Consider the following 17,050-nt stretch of genomic DNA (forward strand, 5'->3'; position numbering starts at 1 on the left):
GGGGTTATGAATGTGGGTTGCAATTGTTGGCTGCTAGGTGGCTGCTAGGTGGCTGTTGTTGTTGGTGGATGCGTGAGAAGATGAGAGATTGGAGTTGGGAGGTGTTGTTTGGTTTGGTTGCTGCGGGGTGGTTGCAAGGAAAGCAGGGGTGGAGTGCGTGGGAGTTTGTGTTGTTGGCGTTGGCTGATGGAAGTTGTTGTTGATGTTGCTGTTATCGTTATTGTTGTTGTGGCTGGTGGTGGTTGCGTGAAGGTTGTAGGTGGAGCTGGTGGTTGCAACTGCTGTTGTTGATGGTTGTTGTCGCTGCTGTTGGTGTTGTTGATGGGGTGAAGCAGCAGTGTGGGCTTATTAATGGCTGGTTTGGGCTGTGGTGGTGTGGTGCTGGTGGGAGCAGGGGATTGTGGTAGGTGGTTTGCGTGGTGTTGGGCTGCTGTTGTTGGGGTTTTGTTTTTTTTTTTTTTTTTTTTTTTTTTTTTAATTTATAAATTAAGATAAATTGACCAATTATATCATGACATGTGTCATGATTAACCCCTAATGACTAACGGAGTTAACGGCCGTTGGTCATTAATGGCACTCGGTGAATTTTTTAAAAACTGGGTGGCATTTGGTGAATTCTGAAAAGTCCGATGGCATTTGGTGAATTTTTAAATTACTCAGTGGCATTTGGTGAAATAGCCGTTTTAGAAAATATGCATTTTTACAGTACGGGACTAGCCAGTTATAGCTTATCGCGAAACCAGCTAAAATTTGCGCCAAACATATAATATCGGTTTTAGTCGTTCTAAGATCATACCTCATACCTATAATTCGCGAACCAAACGCCCCTAAAACCTAAATGTTCTGTGTAAATCAATGAGTCAATGACCCTCAATTCAATTTCCCCAATTCAATTTAAATTATTTTATAAAACCCTAATTTTTCCCCTTAATTACCAGTTATAACTACATACATGGTTTCGAGCTTCTTTATCGTCATCCCCTCATTTTAATTTCTGGTATAATGCTGTACCACCATTGAAGATCTTGTACTCTGAGCTCTCCATTAAAGCAGGTTTTGACCTTTGTCTTCTCCATTGGACTGCCTTCTGAGCTTTTGAGATTTCAGGTACTTCTTATTTTAGGCCATAATCGGCTTCCTGCAATGTTCTGAATCTTATGATAGTGTTAGATTTGTCACATTATTAGTTCAATTTACTGATTTTTTTGTTATTTTCTTAAGGGTGTGCTTTGTATATTGGTCTTTTGCACTCATAATATAGTTCAACTGATTAATTGGCAGTTCAACTCGTGGGAATATAGTTTTAAAATATACTCCGTGTTTTAGAGAGGATGATTTTTAAATGAATTATTTGCCATAATTTATTGTGCACAAGTTTGGAGGATTTAATTGAACATGGAGGATTGATTACTATAAAGAAGTTATAAAAAATAATAAAATAAATATTAATAGTAAAATAACTAAGTTGGAATTTTCTCGAGAATTCACTACATAATATGATGAAGTTTGCAGACGAGAATCTGTTGTCATTCATCATTGGGCAGTTCAAATGGGCAGTTCAAATGCATGTGATTAGTTTTAAAATAATTAAACTGATACCTTATTAACAAATTACAGGGTGATTTAAATTGAATATTTTCCATATTAGCACATTGTTAGAGATACAAAGTTTGGATACTTGCGACATATTGAACATGGAGGATTGATTCATTCTATAAGCGTGTGAATTCAGGACCAGCTATGTCACTTTTAGCTTAACTGTATTATTTTTGAAAGAACATTCATCATTGGGCAGTCCAACTACATGTGAATTGAAGTTTTTAAATGTTAAAACTCATTTTTTATTTCCGTTAGTTTTAAAGATGACCGTTAAGCATCTTATGTAGTCGAAAAAGCTAAGGTTTACTCGTTATTTATAGATGGTTGTATAGCTTGCATTTCTCACCTACCACAAAAAGAATATTTTGATCATTCTATACTTGATAGCTTCTTCATCCTTTCTCTGCTTTTTCTTCTTGAATACTTTACTGTAGCATAGATGTTGCTACTGCACTCACTGTTGCTCAGACGATGTTTGCGACATTACAGTGTGCAGAAGTTCAAAAGCTATGCTCCATCTTTAAATATGAATCTGAGCTTCAGGAGTTGCTCGAAACTGTTGAAATCATCAACAAGTGCCTCCTAGATGCCGACTCCAAGTTCTAGGAGCTCACAAATGAAGGCCAGTACTGGGTCCAGAACCTCAAGGATGCTGTCTATGATGCTGATGATTTGTTGGATGAATTCAAGACCATTGCTCATCAGCTAAAAGGAATGCCTGGTGGTAATATGTTAAAGAATTTACGCCACTTCTTCTCCTCTAATAACCAACTCATATTTTCTTTTGATAAGTCAAATGAGATTAAGAAGCTTAGAGAGAAGTTGGATAGCTTGGCTAAAAAGCGTAGGGATTTTGGGTTTAGTGAGCTGTATAAGCCTGTAAAAATTAGAGAGGAAACCTGTTCTTATGTGTATGAACACGATATTATTGGGAGAGATGCTGACAAGGAGGCCATAGTGAATTTGTTGTTAAAAGATGATTCGGAGATAAATATTTCTTTTGTGACTATTGTTGGGATTGGGGGTTTAGGAAAAACTGCTCTTGCCCAGCTCGTGTTTAATGATCATAGGATTAAAGAAGCATTCAAAGAAAATATGTACTGGGTTTGTGTGTCTTTGAATTTTGACACGAAAGATATCCTAGGTAAGATGATAAGTAAGGAGGAGCTTAAATTTGAGGATTTGCAAAGAATTGTTCGAAATCAAATAGAAGGGAAAAGGTACTTGTATTAGATGATGTATGGTCTGAGAATGGTAGAAAATGGGATGAGCTTAGAAACTTCTTGATTTTAGGTGGAAAGGGAACTAGGATCTTGGTGACTAGCCGCTCCAAAAAAGTGGCTGAAGCTATTAGAAAATGTCAAATACATGATTTACCAGGTTTATCCGTAGAGGATTCTTGGGTATTGTTCAAGAAAATATTACTTGGACAAAGGGAAGACAACGAAGCCGTTACAGACCTTGTTGAGATAGGAAGAGATATTGTGAAAAAATGTTCCAGTGTGCCTCTCTCCATAAGGGTGGTGGCCAGTTTGTTGCGTAATCAAGATATAGCAACTTGGCAGTCATTTAAAAGTACTGATTTGGCTAAGATGTGTGGTGGTGAGGATGGCATAATGCCAACATTGATGTTTAGCTATTATTACCTTGATCCCGAGTTAAAAAGTTGTTTTAGCTTTTGCTCACTCTTCCTTGAGGATTTTGTCTTCGAGAAAAGTGATTTAATTCAACTTTGGATGGCACAAGGATATCTTGTTCCGTGTGCTAAAAATGAGAGCATGGAAGATGTTGGTGAAAAATATATATCAATTTTATTGCATAGATGTTTTTTCCAAGACATTCATGGGGACAAGTCTGGTAAAGTAACATCATTTAAAATGCATGATCTCATGCATGAACTTGCTAGAAAAGTAGCAGCAAAAGAGTCCATGACATTGACAGCTTGTGCAAATGATTCTGAAGGGAAAGTTCGTCATCTATTAAATGACTGCAATGAAGGTTTGACTACCTGGTTTCACTCAAGTAATTATCCCACTAAAAAATTACGTACTTATTTGAGTAATGAAGTAAGTATGACTAGTGAGGATGTGGATGCAATCATTTCAAATTGTTGTCGTTTAAGGGTATTGGATTTGCAGTTTTCTTTGGGAACTAGAAACTTACCAGATAAACTAGGTAAATTATTACACTTAAGGTACCTTGATCTCTCACGTAATCAAAATTTGGAGATTCTCCCTAAATCGATCACCAAGCTTTACAATCTACAAACTCTAATCTTGGATACTTGTAGTAGACTAAAGGAGCTGCCAGAGGACATAAGCAAACTTGTAAATCTTAGGGTGTTGAATATATTTGGATGTGGTTATTTGAGTCATATGCCAACAGGGATGTATAAATTAACAAGTCTTCACACACTAACGAAGTTTATAGTGCGTGGGGATGATGATGCTTTGAAGCAAGATAAAAAAGGCAATCTTAGAGACTTGATAGCTCTTGTCAATAACCTCAGAGGTTATCTCGAAATTTTACATTATGCTAACTCAAACAATATGCCATCGTATGGTAACCCACTTGTTGTAGAACTCGACACTTTAAAATTAAGTTGTAGGCTTCATTCTTATTACAAAGAAGGTCAAGAGACATTGCTGGAGAGCCTATTCTGTAATAACCAATTTCATAAGTTAAAAAATACTTTTCTATGGTGGTACCAAATTGCAATGTTGCGTGTCAGGTCTTTTGAGTATCACATTATATTGTTGTAAGAATATGCAATATCTGCCATCATCAGTGAGTCAACTTTGCCATCTCAAATATCTTCACCTTGAGATTATGGGGAATATGGAGTACATAGAGTGCGATGCACCATCTCCATCAGCGAAATTCTTCCCGGCACTTGAGATGTTACAGCTAGATTACATGCCAGCATTAAAGGGATGGTGGAGGGATATAAGATGGATGGAGAAGGAAGCTGTTATCATTCCGTCATTTCCTCGTCTCTGTGAATTGAATATTAGAGGTTGCGAGAGATTGACATACATTCCTCCATGTCCACTTGTAACAAAACTATATCTTTACAGAGTCAATGAAGCACTGGGAAAATGTATGAAAGTAGGCAGAGCTCAAAGCAATACATTCTCTTTGGAGAGGTTTGGTACAAATAATTCATGCATATACAATTCCTTAGGGTCGGAGTTTGTGGGAAGCGCTGTATATATCGAATTGAGTGATATAGGAAATTTGGGTACAATTAAGGTTGCATTTCGAACCTTCGCTTCTTCTCTTCGAGAACTCAAAATTAGAAATTGCAGGGGATTGGAGAACTTGGGAATGGAGCATCTTACCAACCTAAAATCTCTCGATTTATCAAACAGTATGGAAGGGATACCATGGAAATCTGTTCACTCTCTTACTTCATTGACAATACATGATGTCAAAGAGGAAACACTGCCAAAGGAGATTCAATACTTGACATCCCTTCAATCCCTCTTTCTTATTAAATTCGAGAAACTGAAAGCACTGCTAGAAGAAATGCGCTGCCTCACCTCTCTCACTACACTTCAATTAAGATACCCCAACAGAGTGATAGAGAAAAGATGCCAGAAACCAGAAGGGGCAGACTGGCCTAAAATAAGCCACATCCCGAATCTGGATATTACACATTTTTGAAGTCAACATCATCAACATAAACACACGAGTAGTACTCAAACAGCTAAGGTAGCAAAACAATTTTTTTTTTTTTTTTTTTTTTTTGTAATTTATTTACTTCACACTTTTATCGCTTAACCCTCTTAATTAATACAGAGTACCAAGTAACCTGCTATGCTTGCTGGGACAGTGCTAAATGGGAGCTGGTGCTGCCCTGCTGCTGGTGCGGATAAAATTAATTCCGATGCACACATTGGTCCAGACGGATTGGTAGGCTTGGTGTGCCCATCAGGGATGAAAATGGGTGTATCATTGCTGCTGCAGTGCAGAGGGTAGGTGCGAGGTGGGATGTGGAGCTGACTGAGGTTGCAGCAGCAAGGCTGGGTGTCCAAATTGCAAGCCAAATGGGGTTGTTGAAGGTCGAATTGGAGTGTGACGCAAATAATGTTGTGCATAATATTCAGCAAGAAGCTGCAGAATACTCCCTTTTGATGCTGGTGTATGAAGTCATTAAGAGATTGAAGCATGCTTTTACTTCCTTTAAATGTAGTCATATTCGTCAGGCAGGTAATACATTAGCACATCTTATAGCTAAATACAATACTAGTGAGTCGATGTTTGTATGGTATGACAATTTCCCCCAAAGCTTCTAAACTTTGGTAGAACTCGATTTGACTTAATAATATTGCTCACTTAACGTTTCCTCAATTAATTATCCATTTCTTGCAGTTCTCAAATAGTAGATATGCTTAGATGATCACGGTTTTATTTGAATTGAAAACCTTGGGCTTATGTCGGTTTGCAATCCAAGCTTCTAGAAGTCTAGAACTACATATTGCTTTCTTTCCAATGTCTAGTGATAAATTGGCCAAAGTCTGAAGGTATTCCCTTTACATAATTTATCAACAATCAATATCCCTATAGTTTTAAGCCTAAAAGGATAAATATATTGTCTCAAACACACATAAATGAATGACTTAAGAGTATATGCATCACATTAAGTTCGATCATCGAATTTGATGGGGATCTTGCACGACTTGTAGATTATATGCATCACAATAAGCTCCTATTTTATGTTCCACTCTGTTGTGAAAGAGAGTATTTAGTAATTTTCATTTTTGTGAACCTTGGCAGAAACATTCTCTTGCAGTGGCGCAGCGCAGCAGAGAAACATTCTCTTGCAAAGACAAGGTTGGTTAGGAGCAATTGCATTAGCTACTACCTGCATTATACATACACTGCTTTTGAAGGCTTCCTGCAACTTGGTGGACCATTTACTCTCTTTCGTGCCTAGGTTGTGGTGACATGTTTTGTGAGCAATAAGATATAGATCCTAGCATATTCGGGTTGTGGCCGAAATCTGCATGTCATAACCTGCCAAGGAAGAAGTAGAAGCAGCTAGGAGCAGCCTCCTCCTCAGCTCACTTGTGGACGCATACTCCCCGTCACAACCCGCTTGTTGGAAGCTTGTTTGACATTTAATTGTTGTTTGGACGCTAAAGGCTAAAGGAGTCCAAAAGGGATGGTTTGGATTATTTTACTTGAGCTTTTATAATAGGCCTAAAAGAGGTTGATTTTACTTCAGCTTTTTTCTTTTTTTTTTTTTTTTTTTTTTTTCTTTTTTTGAAAACTACTTAAGCTTTTATAATAGGCCTAAAAGAGGATAATTAGTGGAGATCTTATACAAGAATACTGTACGTTCTTGTTTTGCACATTATTCTTCTAAGCTTTGTCCATTGAAGAATTACTCAAGCCTTCATTAATTTAATTCAAGAGTTTTCTTTTTCCTCTTTTAATGTTATAACTAGTGAGTAAATTATTGAATGCATTCCCCGGTTGTTACTTTTGTAATTGTGCAATTAGGATATTTTTTTTAAAAGCTTTTGAAATCTGAAATCGACATTATAGAATGTGTTTTTTTTTTTTTAATAATTAAATCAATGTTGTTTGCACTTATGTATATTTTTTTTTTCATATTTATAACATGCTTTATAATGGGCTAAGATGGTTACATACTCATCTTTGTTATAACTGGTTGGGTGTTCGGATGTGGCATAAAGAGATGTTGGGTAGGTGATGTGGCGTCATAAAATATTTATGAAGTGATGTGGCGTAATTTAAAAGAATCTACGTCGCACATGAACGTTTTTATAAACGTCTTTTAATAGATTAGTATAGATGTTTACTTTTATATTAGTTCCTTTTGTTATTGATTCTTAAAATGACTTACGTATGAGTAGTTTTATTAAATGTGATTAGATTTACAATTAAAGTTGTGTCTTGATTGATTTTAGTTCCTCATAAAAATATTTTATTTGATTTTAAACACCAAACAATAACACAAAATTGGCTTTAAAGACTATGAAGAAAAAAAATTTACTTTATGTTTTGGCAATTTGGTGGTGTTGGGGCGGTTTAGGGTTGGTGGAAGGGGAGTGGGTAGGGATGTCAGTGGGGCGGGTCAAGTAGGAGACCCGCTCCATCCCTGCCCCAGTGGGCGGGGATGGGTCTCGGTTTGGCCGGTGGTGGGGCGGGGATGGGGATAAAAACCATACCCGCCATGGGTGATGGGGCGGGGTGGATTTTAAGTTGTACCCGCCCTGCCCCACCCGCCCCACTTCGTACCCGCCCCATCCCCACCTCATACCCACATCTATATATCTTTAAAAGCAAAATTACATACTTTTATAATATTTATAAAATAATTACGTGAAATACAATATTAATTATAATATTTGTACGACACTTATATTATAAACAAAAATGTGTGTAATATTAAGAATGTTTTATTTTTATTATAATCCATATTAATTATGTAGAATTGTGTATTTGAGAGATGAAGATTAGGTGGATCTTGGGTGGGGATTAGGCGGGTCTTTGATGGGGAATAGGTGGGGATGGATATCCAAGTGGGGGTGGGGCGGGGATGGTTTTGGAGTTGTACCCGCTGGGGCGGGGATGAGGATGAATATTGGACCTGCCGTGGGGATGGGGATGAAAATATTAGGTGAGGATGAGGATGGGGATGGGAAGGCCAACATCCGCCCCGCCCCATTGACATCCCTAGGAGTGGGAGGGTTCTAGCGGGGCGGGTTTAGGACTGGGGGAGGGGATGTGTTGGCGGGGGGTGGCAACTGCGCTGGGTGGGAGCAGAGGGTGACGGTAAGAGTAAATTCAAGTTTATCAATGTGATAAACAAAGGAAGTTTAACAAGGGGTAAAATGGTACAATTATGTGTGCATTGAGGAGTACATGTGATTTTGTTTCTGGAAAAATAATTCTCCTCGGGGTTAAGGTAATAATATTAAGATGTCTTAGAGACTAAGTCCAATGAATGTCCAAATGACTTTCGGCTCCGCCTAGCAAGGGTATATCTGAGGGTTCTGCCTTGACGTACGAGAGTTTGGCCTGCAAAACAAGGAAGGTTAGCTGCCCCGGGAGGTGTGACCCGGGAAAGCCCCTCCGATGCTTAAGTCATTGAATGTACTTTCTAGAGAGAGAGTACTTAGAGAGAGAAGGAGAGAGAATTAGGAAAAAGTTACCATCATTAATGATTGGAGAGCTATTTATAGTTGTACTTTCAGGTGGCAGAAGTTGTACTTAGTTGGACAAATTAAGGGTAAATCTGTACTTTGCAATGATTAATGATGGGCTGGATCATGGAGGGGTATTTTCGTAATTTTAGGTCACTGGGCTTAGGACAATGGACTTGGTCCAAACATTTAGCCCCACGCATGATGTGGGAACGAGATCGAATGAAGTTCGGATATCACGCAGAATGAGTACTAGAGAAGTTGTCACATAAGTCGGAATAGATTTTGAGGCGTACTCGAGGGCTAAAACAAGTCTCAGATGTACCTGTGGGCTAAAAAGAGTCCCAAGCGACTTGCAACGGTGAAAACCAGCCCCAAGCAATGCGTTATAAGTACTTTCTAGCTGACATGACTGAGCAGTTTTTGAGAATTTATCTGAGAGCTAAGTCGGATGATGAATGACGGCCTATCGACAACTGAGAGCCTTGCTCCTTTTAGAATGTTTTCTTTAGGTTGAGCCCCATGTATATTGCTGAAGGCATGACTTGTCTTGATTTTTGTCTAAGCTTTGTATTAAGAGTTAACTGATGATAATTGAATGCTAATTAAGCTTAATTCTTCATTGGTGATATTTTGGGCTCAAGTATCACCTAGGCCCATTTAAGCCAGGGTTTTAAGGAGTTTCCCTCCCTTGGCTTTGAATATGAGAGTTTCCACCTTATTCAATTTGCTTCTCACTCTTTCATTTCACTTAGAGAATTTTTAGAAAAGTCTCTCCAATTTCCTCCCAAATTATCGAGAGTTTTGAGTTTTCAAGTCATATTGAATTGTGTTCATCCAAGTTCATCAAGATCTTCGAAGGTATGCAAAAAATTCCCAACTTTTGATTCGTTTCTTGGTAAATCCGAAATCATGTTTGTGTTTTTGTACTTGCAAATTTTGAATCTTTGAATTTGAATTTGAATTTCGGCTATACCTGTTTTTAAATTGGGTTTTGTACTGACAGGCTAAAGTTGTATCACCTAATCAAAAGTAATTCCTAAAACCACTAACTAAAATAGATAGGGAAGTAGGGTCGAATCCACAAGGAAACAATGTTCTTTTATTCCTAATAAATTATTATAATCTAAATTATCAAGAAATTAACAAGTAAGAATTGTGGGAATTAAACTATGATAATAATTAAACTAAGGGAATAAGCAATAATAAGAATATCTAGGGTCATAGTTTCACCAATAATTAATACTTCGGTATAAAACATAACAATCAATTATCAATGCATAAATTAACCAGATTATAAAGGGTTTTCGCTACGTATTATAATCACATAATTAACCTATTGGTATTAAATCGCATCTCTCGAATCTTGACTTAACCATTTATAAATTAACTTGCCTATTGAAACAAGCCTAAACATCAATTCTCATCTCTCGAATCTCGAATCAATATTGTGTTGCTCATACAATTAAACCTGCGCAAATCTAATTGCATAGCATTATAACAATCAATAGGAAATCAACCCAACACATTAACAATCAACAATAATAAATTATCCCTTCATATTAATCATGGATCCCCAAGAACCCTAGAATAAAAACTATTCGCACATAATTAAAACTAAACTAATCAAAGTAATTAAATTAAGCATGATTAAAAGCAATAATTAAAATAAGAAGAATAATAGTATTAAAATAATAAATCTTTTTTTTTTTTTGAGAAAGCCGACCAAGACGACAACATATTATTAGAACTCAAAACAAAATCCAACTCAACTACGTCTTCAACCACACTTGGACAACTCCCAACCCACACTCTAGTAGAGTACTCTAGTGGGGAAAGGTGAGCCATAGCATAGGCTACATTATTAGCTTCCCTAAAAACATGAGTAAAAATAATACTATAAAAAAACATAGCAATAAACTTGATTTCTTTAGCTAACAAACCAAGAAAAGAACCATCATTCTCTGACCCATTTACCAGCTTCACCAATCTCTCGCAATCACTCTCAACAATCACCTTATTCTCATTGCATTGAATAGCCATCTTCAGACAAGAGCCATTTCCTTAGCTTCAACAACACTTGCATCCCATACCTGATGAACTTGCTGGCAGCCCACCCTCACAACCTCCCCCAAATGGTCTCTAATAACCACACCCATGCCTGATCCAGCATCGCCAAACACAGACACATCAACATTCACTTTCAGCACACCTTCGCTTGAAGCACACCACATCGAGTTCCCCTCACGTTGTCTGGGATTAACACGCGAGACAGCAGCAGGTATGCGTGCCTCATTGAATGCATTTAGTAGGGAGTCAGCAGCGGCAATAATTGTAACACCCTAGAAATTCCTTTCTTTTAAAATACGTGTTTTGCCCTGTTTAAAACTTTAAATAGGAATATCTAAGACATTACCGCCACCGTGAAAACGGCTAAGGCAATTATCAAAGACACACAGCGGAAGACTAATTTCAAAACCATTCAAAACAAGTCAACTTGAAAAGTCAATCAACGAAAGTAAAGTCAAACGGAGTAAAATAAAATCAACCTACAACTTGGAACCATTATAGGCCCTTATTAAAACAAAACTAACTTCAAAACTTTTGCGTTAGGCATGCATAATAATAATATCATAAATAATTAAAGCATTAAACACATCATATACTTATAGAAACTAGCATGATTCGCTCTTCACTCATGCCCATTCATGAATATGCTTCATCACCTGAAAAGCTTCTCTCTACTTGTTTCCACTACTCTCCCCTAAAAATGGGTTATCATAGGGCCAAGATAAAGACAAGGCCAACAAACACACAAAACACATAATCAGCAAAGCTGAGTACATAAGCGTAAATAACACACTAACATGTAATTACCTATCAACACACAACTTACCTTGTTGCACCTGTTTTTCAATCATACAACATTCAACAAAATTTCTCACTAGACAACTACATAATTTATTTAGCGTTGATTACGCATTGAACGGGTTTCCCACTAACCTCCCCCAATAAATTGAGGTTACTGACACGGAAGCTAACCGTGCCAGCATAAAAAACCACTCGTAAGTGGCGGAATTCCTACGCATAATAATAAAAGGATGTACAGCGTCCTGTACTCCAGTAGAAGTTATGATCAAGTATAAAGTCACATAACTCCCCCCCATATGTTCATACTCAAGGTATATACGTTCCAAGAGTTTTGGTGCGTAATCTCTTTCACTTTACGTTTCTTACAATTTATTAAACTTGGTGATGACTCTCAAATCATAACAATATCAAACATCATGATTATTCAAACAATTAAACACTTTAATTTAATTCTTGAATAATTACTGACCACATAATATTTAATGTTGAACCCTTTTTAAATCTACCTCGGTGCCAAAGACACCTTAAACGCACAATATGCCACAAATCCTATCCCTCAGTGTTAAAAACGCCTTAAGTGCACTAAGGCACCAACATACAATTTATTCCTCGTGTTCATAGACACTTATATGTCTCCCTCCTCATGCTTATAGCATCAATAAAAATTATATGAACCATAATAAAATTCCCTTTTAATATTCCAATCCAAATTAAACATTTAGTTTAATTAAACATGCTCTCTAACATGCCATAAATAAAAGTGTGGTTCATAAACAATATTCCAAACTATAATTTTCCACCCATTAATCCATACAAATAAATCATGCTTCATAATTCAATCACCAATAACATCCAAATCATAATTTCCATTCCAAATCTAGCATGATACTACTTGTAATCAATTAAACACATTTAGCATGCTACTACATCAATAAAATTATGCTAAGTACGCGAACGTACCTTGAATACGATCTTAATGTCGCCACAACTAATAGAAATCACTCACTTCAAAGTCTCCTACAATTTAAAAATCATAGAAGAGTATTAAAATCCTCTCTACACAAATTTCCAGCAATATATACTATTATAAAACCCCTCATAATTTAATTAAAATAAACTGAAATTATATTTAAAACATCATACTTTAATCCTAATTAATGGGTAATTGAAATTCCATAAAGAAACTTGATTTTTAATGCACTACCAAAAATTCCAGCAATATATTTTAATTCTTGCTGTAATTTAGCCTTAAAACACTTTAATCACAGGTTTAAACCATTATATATCATAATCTTTCAATAATTCATAATTCAAGAACCTAGGGTTTCAAAAATTGGGGGCTTTTCAATTAAAAATAAAATCTGAAAATTAATTTACATAATACTCATAATCAAACATCAAAAATCAAATCACAAAACTCATAATTAATAATTAGATCTAGGATTAAACTAGTTTTTAAAACAAAATTTTAATTTTTTTTTTTGTTCGAAAAAGAAGGGCAGCCGACAGCTAGCTGGCCACCACTGCCGGCTACCGTTAGCTGCTGCCGCTGCTGCCGGCCGACGGTCACCGCTGCTGGTGGTGGTCGGCAGTGAGGGGGAGCTGAGAAGGGGAAGGGGAAAAAGAGAAAGAAAAAGAAAAAGAAAAAGAAAAATAAAGAGAAAGGAAGAGAAGTTTACCTTGGGTTTTCTCCACTCTGGGCAAAGTTTAATTTGCCTCAAGTGTTGAATACTTATACCCCTTCTCCCTAAACTTTCCTTTTTTAATCTTTCTTAATCCTTTCCCTAATAAAACTTTACTAAAATAAAACTTTCTTAAATTAAACCCCAACTTAAATGAAATAATTAATTAAATAAACTTTCCTTTTATAAAATATTTCTAAACTTATTAAAATGAATAATTAAAATACTTTAAATAAAACATTTTAATTTATTTAAATACTTCTCAAAATACTTATTTTAAATAAAATACGTATAAAAATATGAGGTATTACAATAATTTCCTCAAGGACCCTTGGCACGGCACCATTAGCCACAGCATTCCTTTCGTTCCATATTTCCCACGCAAGCATCATAATCCTACACCTCTCCTCAGCACTTCTCAAACCAAGCACCCAATCAACCCAATCAGCCACAATAGAAAAGCTTGGACAATCAAAAACCGCACCTACCTCCTCCCACACACCTCTCACAAGGTCGCAACCCCAAATAGCATGGAGCTCAGATTCAACATCCCTGTGACATCTTCTACATATCTGTGATATGTTCTCTATACGCCTATGAAGACCTTTGCTTGTAGGGAGAGCCCCACAACATAATCTCCATACAAAAACTCTCACCTTGGGGGGAACACATAACTTCCAGATTTTCTGCCATATCTTTGTCGGGTTCGAAGAGCCTCTTCCACCATCCTGCAAATTTCTATTGAAAGAAATAAAGTGATATCCTGATTTTACAGTATAAACTAAACTAAACTAAACTATTATATAAAAGAAAAGGGAACTATAAACTAACTACCAAAGGCTAAAACTAATTATAAGAAATCCCCCCCCCCCCCCCCCCCCCCAAACTACCTACGTACTCCATCCTTTTATAAGAAGGAAAAGGAGTTTAAGATAAAGTCAACTTTCTCCTAATTAACTTCTAATCCCACTAGAAGTAAAGCTCCGTCCAACATCCGCAATACGCAGGCTTTTTACATCTAAGCACAATTAAAATATAACGGACCAAACATAGAAGCTGCCAAACCAATTGGGTATTGTGTCGTCCGATCAGGCCTGTTCAACTGGGCAACGTATTGGGCTGCTTCGATCCTTGGATCCGTAACTTGTGATTTTATATAAATTGGCCCAATTTCCTTCTTCTTGATATCCAAGTATTGGACTAATAAAATTAGTACTCCAAATGAACCGAACCCTTAATCATCGAACCAAATTTAATTAGCTCGACCTTGGGCTTTAAATATACAAGCTCAGAGACGCACGAATATTCATGCGTATGCATATAAGTAATCTATCAAGATCAATCATCTTTTTTTTTATCAACCAAAAGGTCCTTTCTCTTTATATAGTACTATAGATGGTCATAAAATATGATTTGACTGCAATGTCTTCATAGTGGCTCAATAAGCTCGGGAATTGTTATTAATCTGCAGATTCCTACAAAATAATATCAACTCTACAAAAATACTAGAAAATGTATATTAGTAATAAAAATAGCTCCGCAGAGCTCAAATAAGCACAAATATGACCATGGGACCGGGAATAAAAATATATATAAAATAGACTCATCATGTACTTGGGATATTTTTAATTTTAATGTTTTTCGGGTAAGCATATTTGAAATTTGAATTTTTGGGGTAAGCAAAGTGGAAATTCGGGGTGATTATGTTATGCTTGGCCGAAATTTTGATTAGTGCACAGCTGAGAATATGCGCAGCTGAGAGATGATTTCGTTTGTGAGTGAAGTTTGAGACAAGCTGAGCGGAGGGATGTGAGGTTTGATGAGAGGGTAAAAGCCGAGGGGTTGGCTGTGCGGACGAGGGAGTCGAGGGCATAGTTGGGCGCTCGACTTGTGTTTGTGGGTGTGAGAGGTTACGCAGAAGGGTAGGAATCGAAGGGAGTGCTGAGGCGTGGCGGAGTGGTTGAGTGGGCAGCAGTGAGTGGTAGGAGGGTTTGACAGGCCGAGGGGATGGCTGTCAGGCCGAGGGGCTGGCTGCCAGACCAAGGGGCTGGCTGCCAGGCCGAGGGCTTCGCACACATGGCCGGGGAGTAGATCCGGGTATATGATGTTGAGCGAAGGAACGGCCATGGCGCGGGGATCGAGGGCCTTTGGCACCATGCCAAGGGAGTTGAGGGAAAGCTGAGCTGAGCATTTAACAGGTGTGCGGAAAGGCCAAAGGGGTAGCTTGTGCGGATCCGAGGGCTTGGAATACCGCAATGCGGGGGGCTTGCGATGTCATACTGCCAAGCCTAGCTCTCGGACCTTAGCTGAGACTAGGGTTTTTTTTAGCGGTTGAGAGAGTACCTGATGCCTCAGGCCGAGGGATCGTCTAGTGGAGCGCTCAGCCATGTCGAAGCGCGCCTTGGCGAGGGCTTGCTCGACAGGCCGAGGGGTGAGAGTGCGGGATCGGCTGGGATGCTGAGGGGATGGCCGAGAGCTCGGGTTGCTAGGCTTCGGACGCCGAGCTCTCGGCTTAATGCGCGACTGTTGAGGGGTTGAGTGCCGAGGGCTTGGATGGCCTAGTTGCACTGAGTAATTGGCAAGTCGAGGGCTTAGTGCGTAAGAGACGGGATGAGAGCCGAGAGATCTGAGTTGAGAGAGTGAGATTGGGGTTAGCTCGCTTCAGGATTGAGGATGCCGAGAGCTTGGATAGTTTGGCCCATGGACGCCGAAGAGGGGTTGGGGACTTGGCTTTGTTGTTATATGCCAAGGGCTGTGAATGCTATGTCAGTGTTCAATGGCCCTGGTGCCAGCTGGGCCGAGACCCTTGGTAGGCTGCGAGACGGGCCTATCTGAGGGGATAGAATGTCCTTAGATTCCAATAATTGGGCCTCTGTCAGACCTTGATGGCAAAAACAAGTCTTTTATTTTGTTTTGATGAGTTGTGAAACGGTGAGGGCTCGGCTCGTTTGAGTGTGGAACTTTTTACCTCCGCTAAGCTTGACCCTTGAATATTTTTCTAATACTTGAATTTTTGTTGATATTGCAGGAGTACCTCGGCTCGGGGTGCAATTGATTCTCTTGCAAGAAATTCTCTCCGTCCACTTAGTTTTTTTTTATGCATCTTCCTGCTTAGCTTTCAATACTTAGTTTTTTTTTATGCATCTTCCTGCTTAGTGATTGTTTACTATTTTTTTTTCTTGGATGCTTGAATGTTCCTCGGTTATGCTATTGATGATGTTTAGGCATAGAGGTACACTTGTTGCGTCTTTGTATATACATTAAGAATTTTTTGGGGTAATCTTGAGTTGTGCTATGCATGTGTTATGAACGACCAAGCGACTCAAGATTATCCAGATCCTCTCCCCGGCCTTGCATCTTATGACTTGTCAAAGGAAATCTGGTTGGAGGGAAGACTTGTAGTAAATGTAATTGGTAGGAGTGTTGATGCATCTGTTCCCTTGGGTGTGCCATTGTCTTGTGTGCCATCCCCTCCCCCTGAGCATGATTTAGGCTTTGATTATTATTTGCCTCCTTCCCCTTGGGAAGTTTCTCTTACATGTAAACCGACTGCTAGGGGTTGTTTGAACAGATTGCTTGTTGACGGTGTGGTGACTATGTCGAGTGATGAGGATGATACATCTACTTCTTCTCTTGGGGCGCCGGTGCCTTTTAAACCACTTGTTAGGAGGATTAGTCTGTCTATGTGTCACCCCTCCCCTGCTTGGCTTAGATCTTTAT

At 38.3% G+C, this 17,050-nt stretch overlaps 2 protein-coding genes across 2 annotated transcripts; one reads left to right on the forward strand and one right to left on the reverse strand.

Annotated features, from left to right (window-relative positions):
- Positions 1 to 351: 351 nt before the first annotated feature.
- LOC145580854 (putative late blight resistance protein homolog R1B-16) lies at positions 352 to 5,265 on the forward strand. Its single transcript, XM_081637941.1, has 5 exons — positions 352 to 410; positions 2,034 to 2,157; positions 2,239 to 2,743; positions 2,833 to 4,260; positions 4,388 to 5,265. The coding sequence occupies exons 1-5, from the start codon at positions 352 to 354 to the stop codon at positions 5,263 to 5,265; spliced, it is 2,994 nt and encodes a 997-aa protein (XP_081494067.1).
- Positions 5,266 to 10,822: 5,557 nt separating this feature from the next.
- LOC145580855 (uncharacterized) lies at positions 10,823 to 15,718 on the reverse strand. The gene is made up of 3 exons (XM_081637942.1): positions 15,674 to 15,718; positions 13,642 to 14,058; positions 10,823 to 11,119 (listed from the first exon to the last, which is right to left on the reverse strand). Exons 1-3 carry the CDS (start codon positions 15,716 to 15,718, stop codon positions 10,823 to 10,825), a joined length of 759 nt encoding a protein of 252 aa, XP_081494068.1.
- Positions 15,719 to 17,050: the final 1,332 nt, after the last annotated feature.

This window comes from Chenopodium album, chromosome 15 (genome assembly GCF_948465745.1).
Source record: "Chenopodium album chromosome 15, dcCheAlbu1.1, whole genome shotgun sequence".
NCBI classification, from domain to species: Eukaryota; Viridiplantae; Streptophyta; class Magnoliopsida; order Caryophyllales; family Amaranthaceae; genus Chenopodium; species Chenopodium album.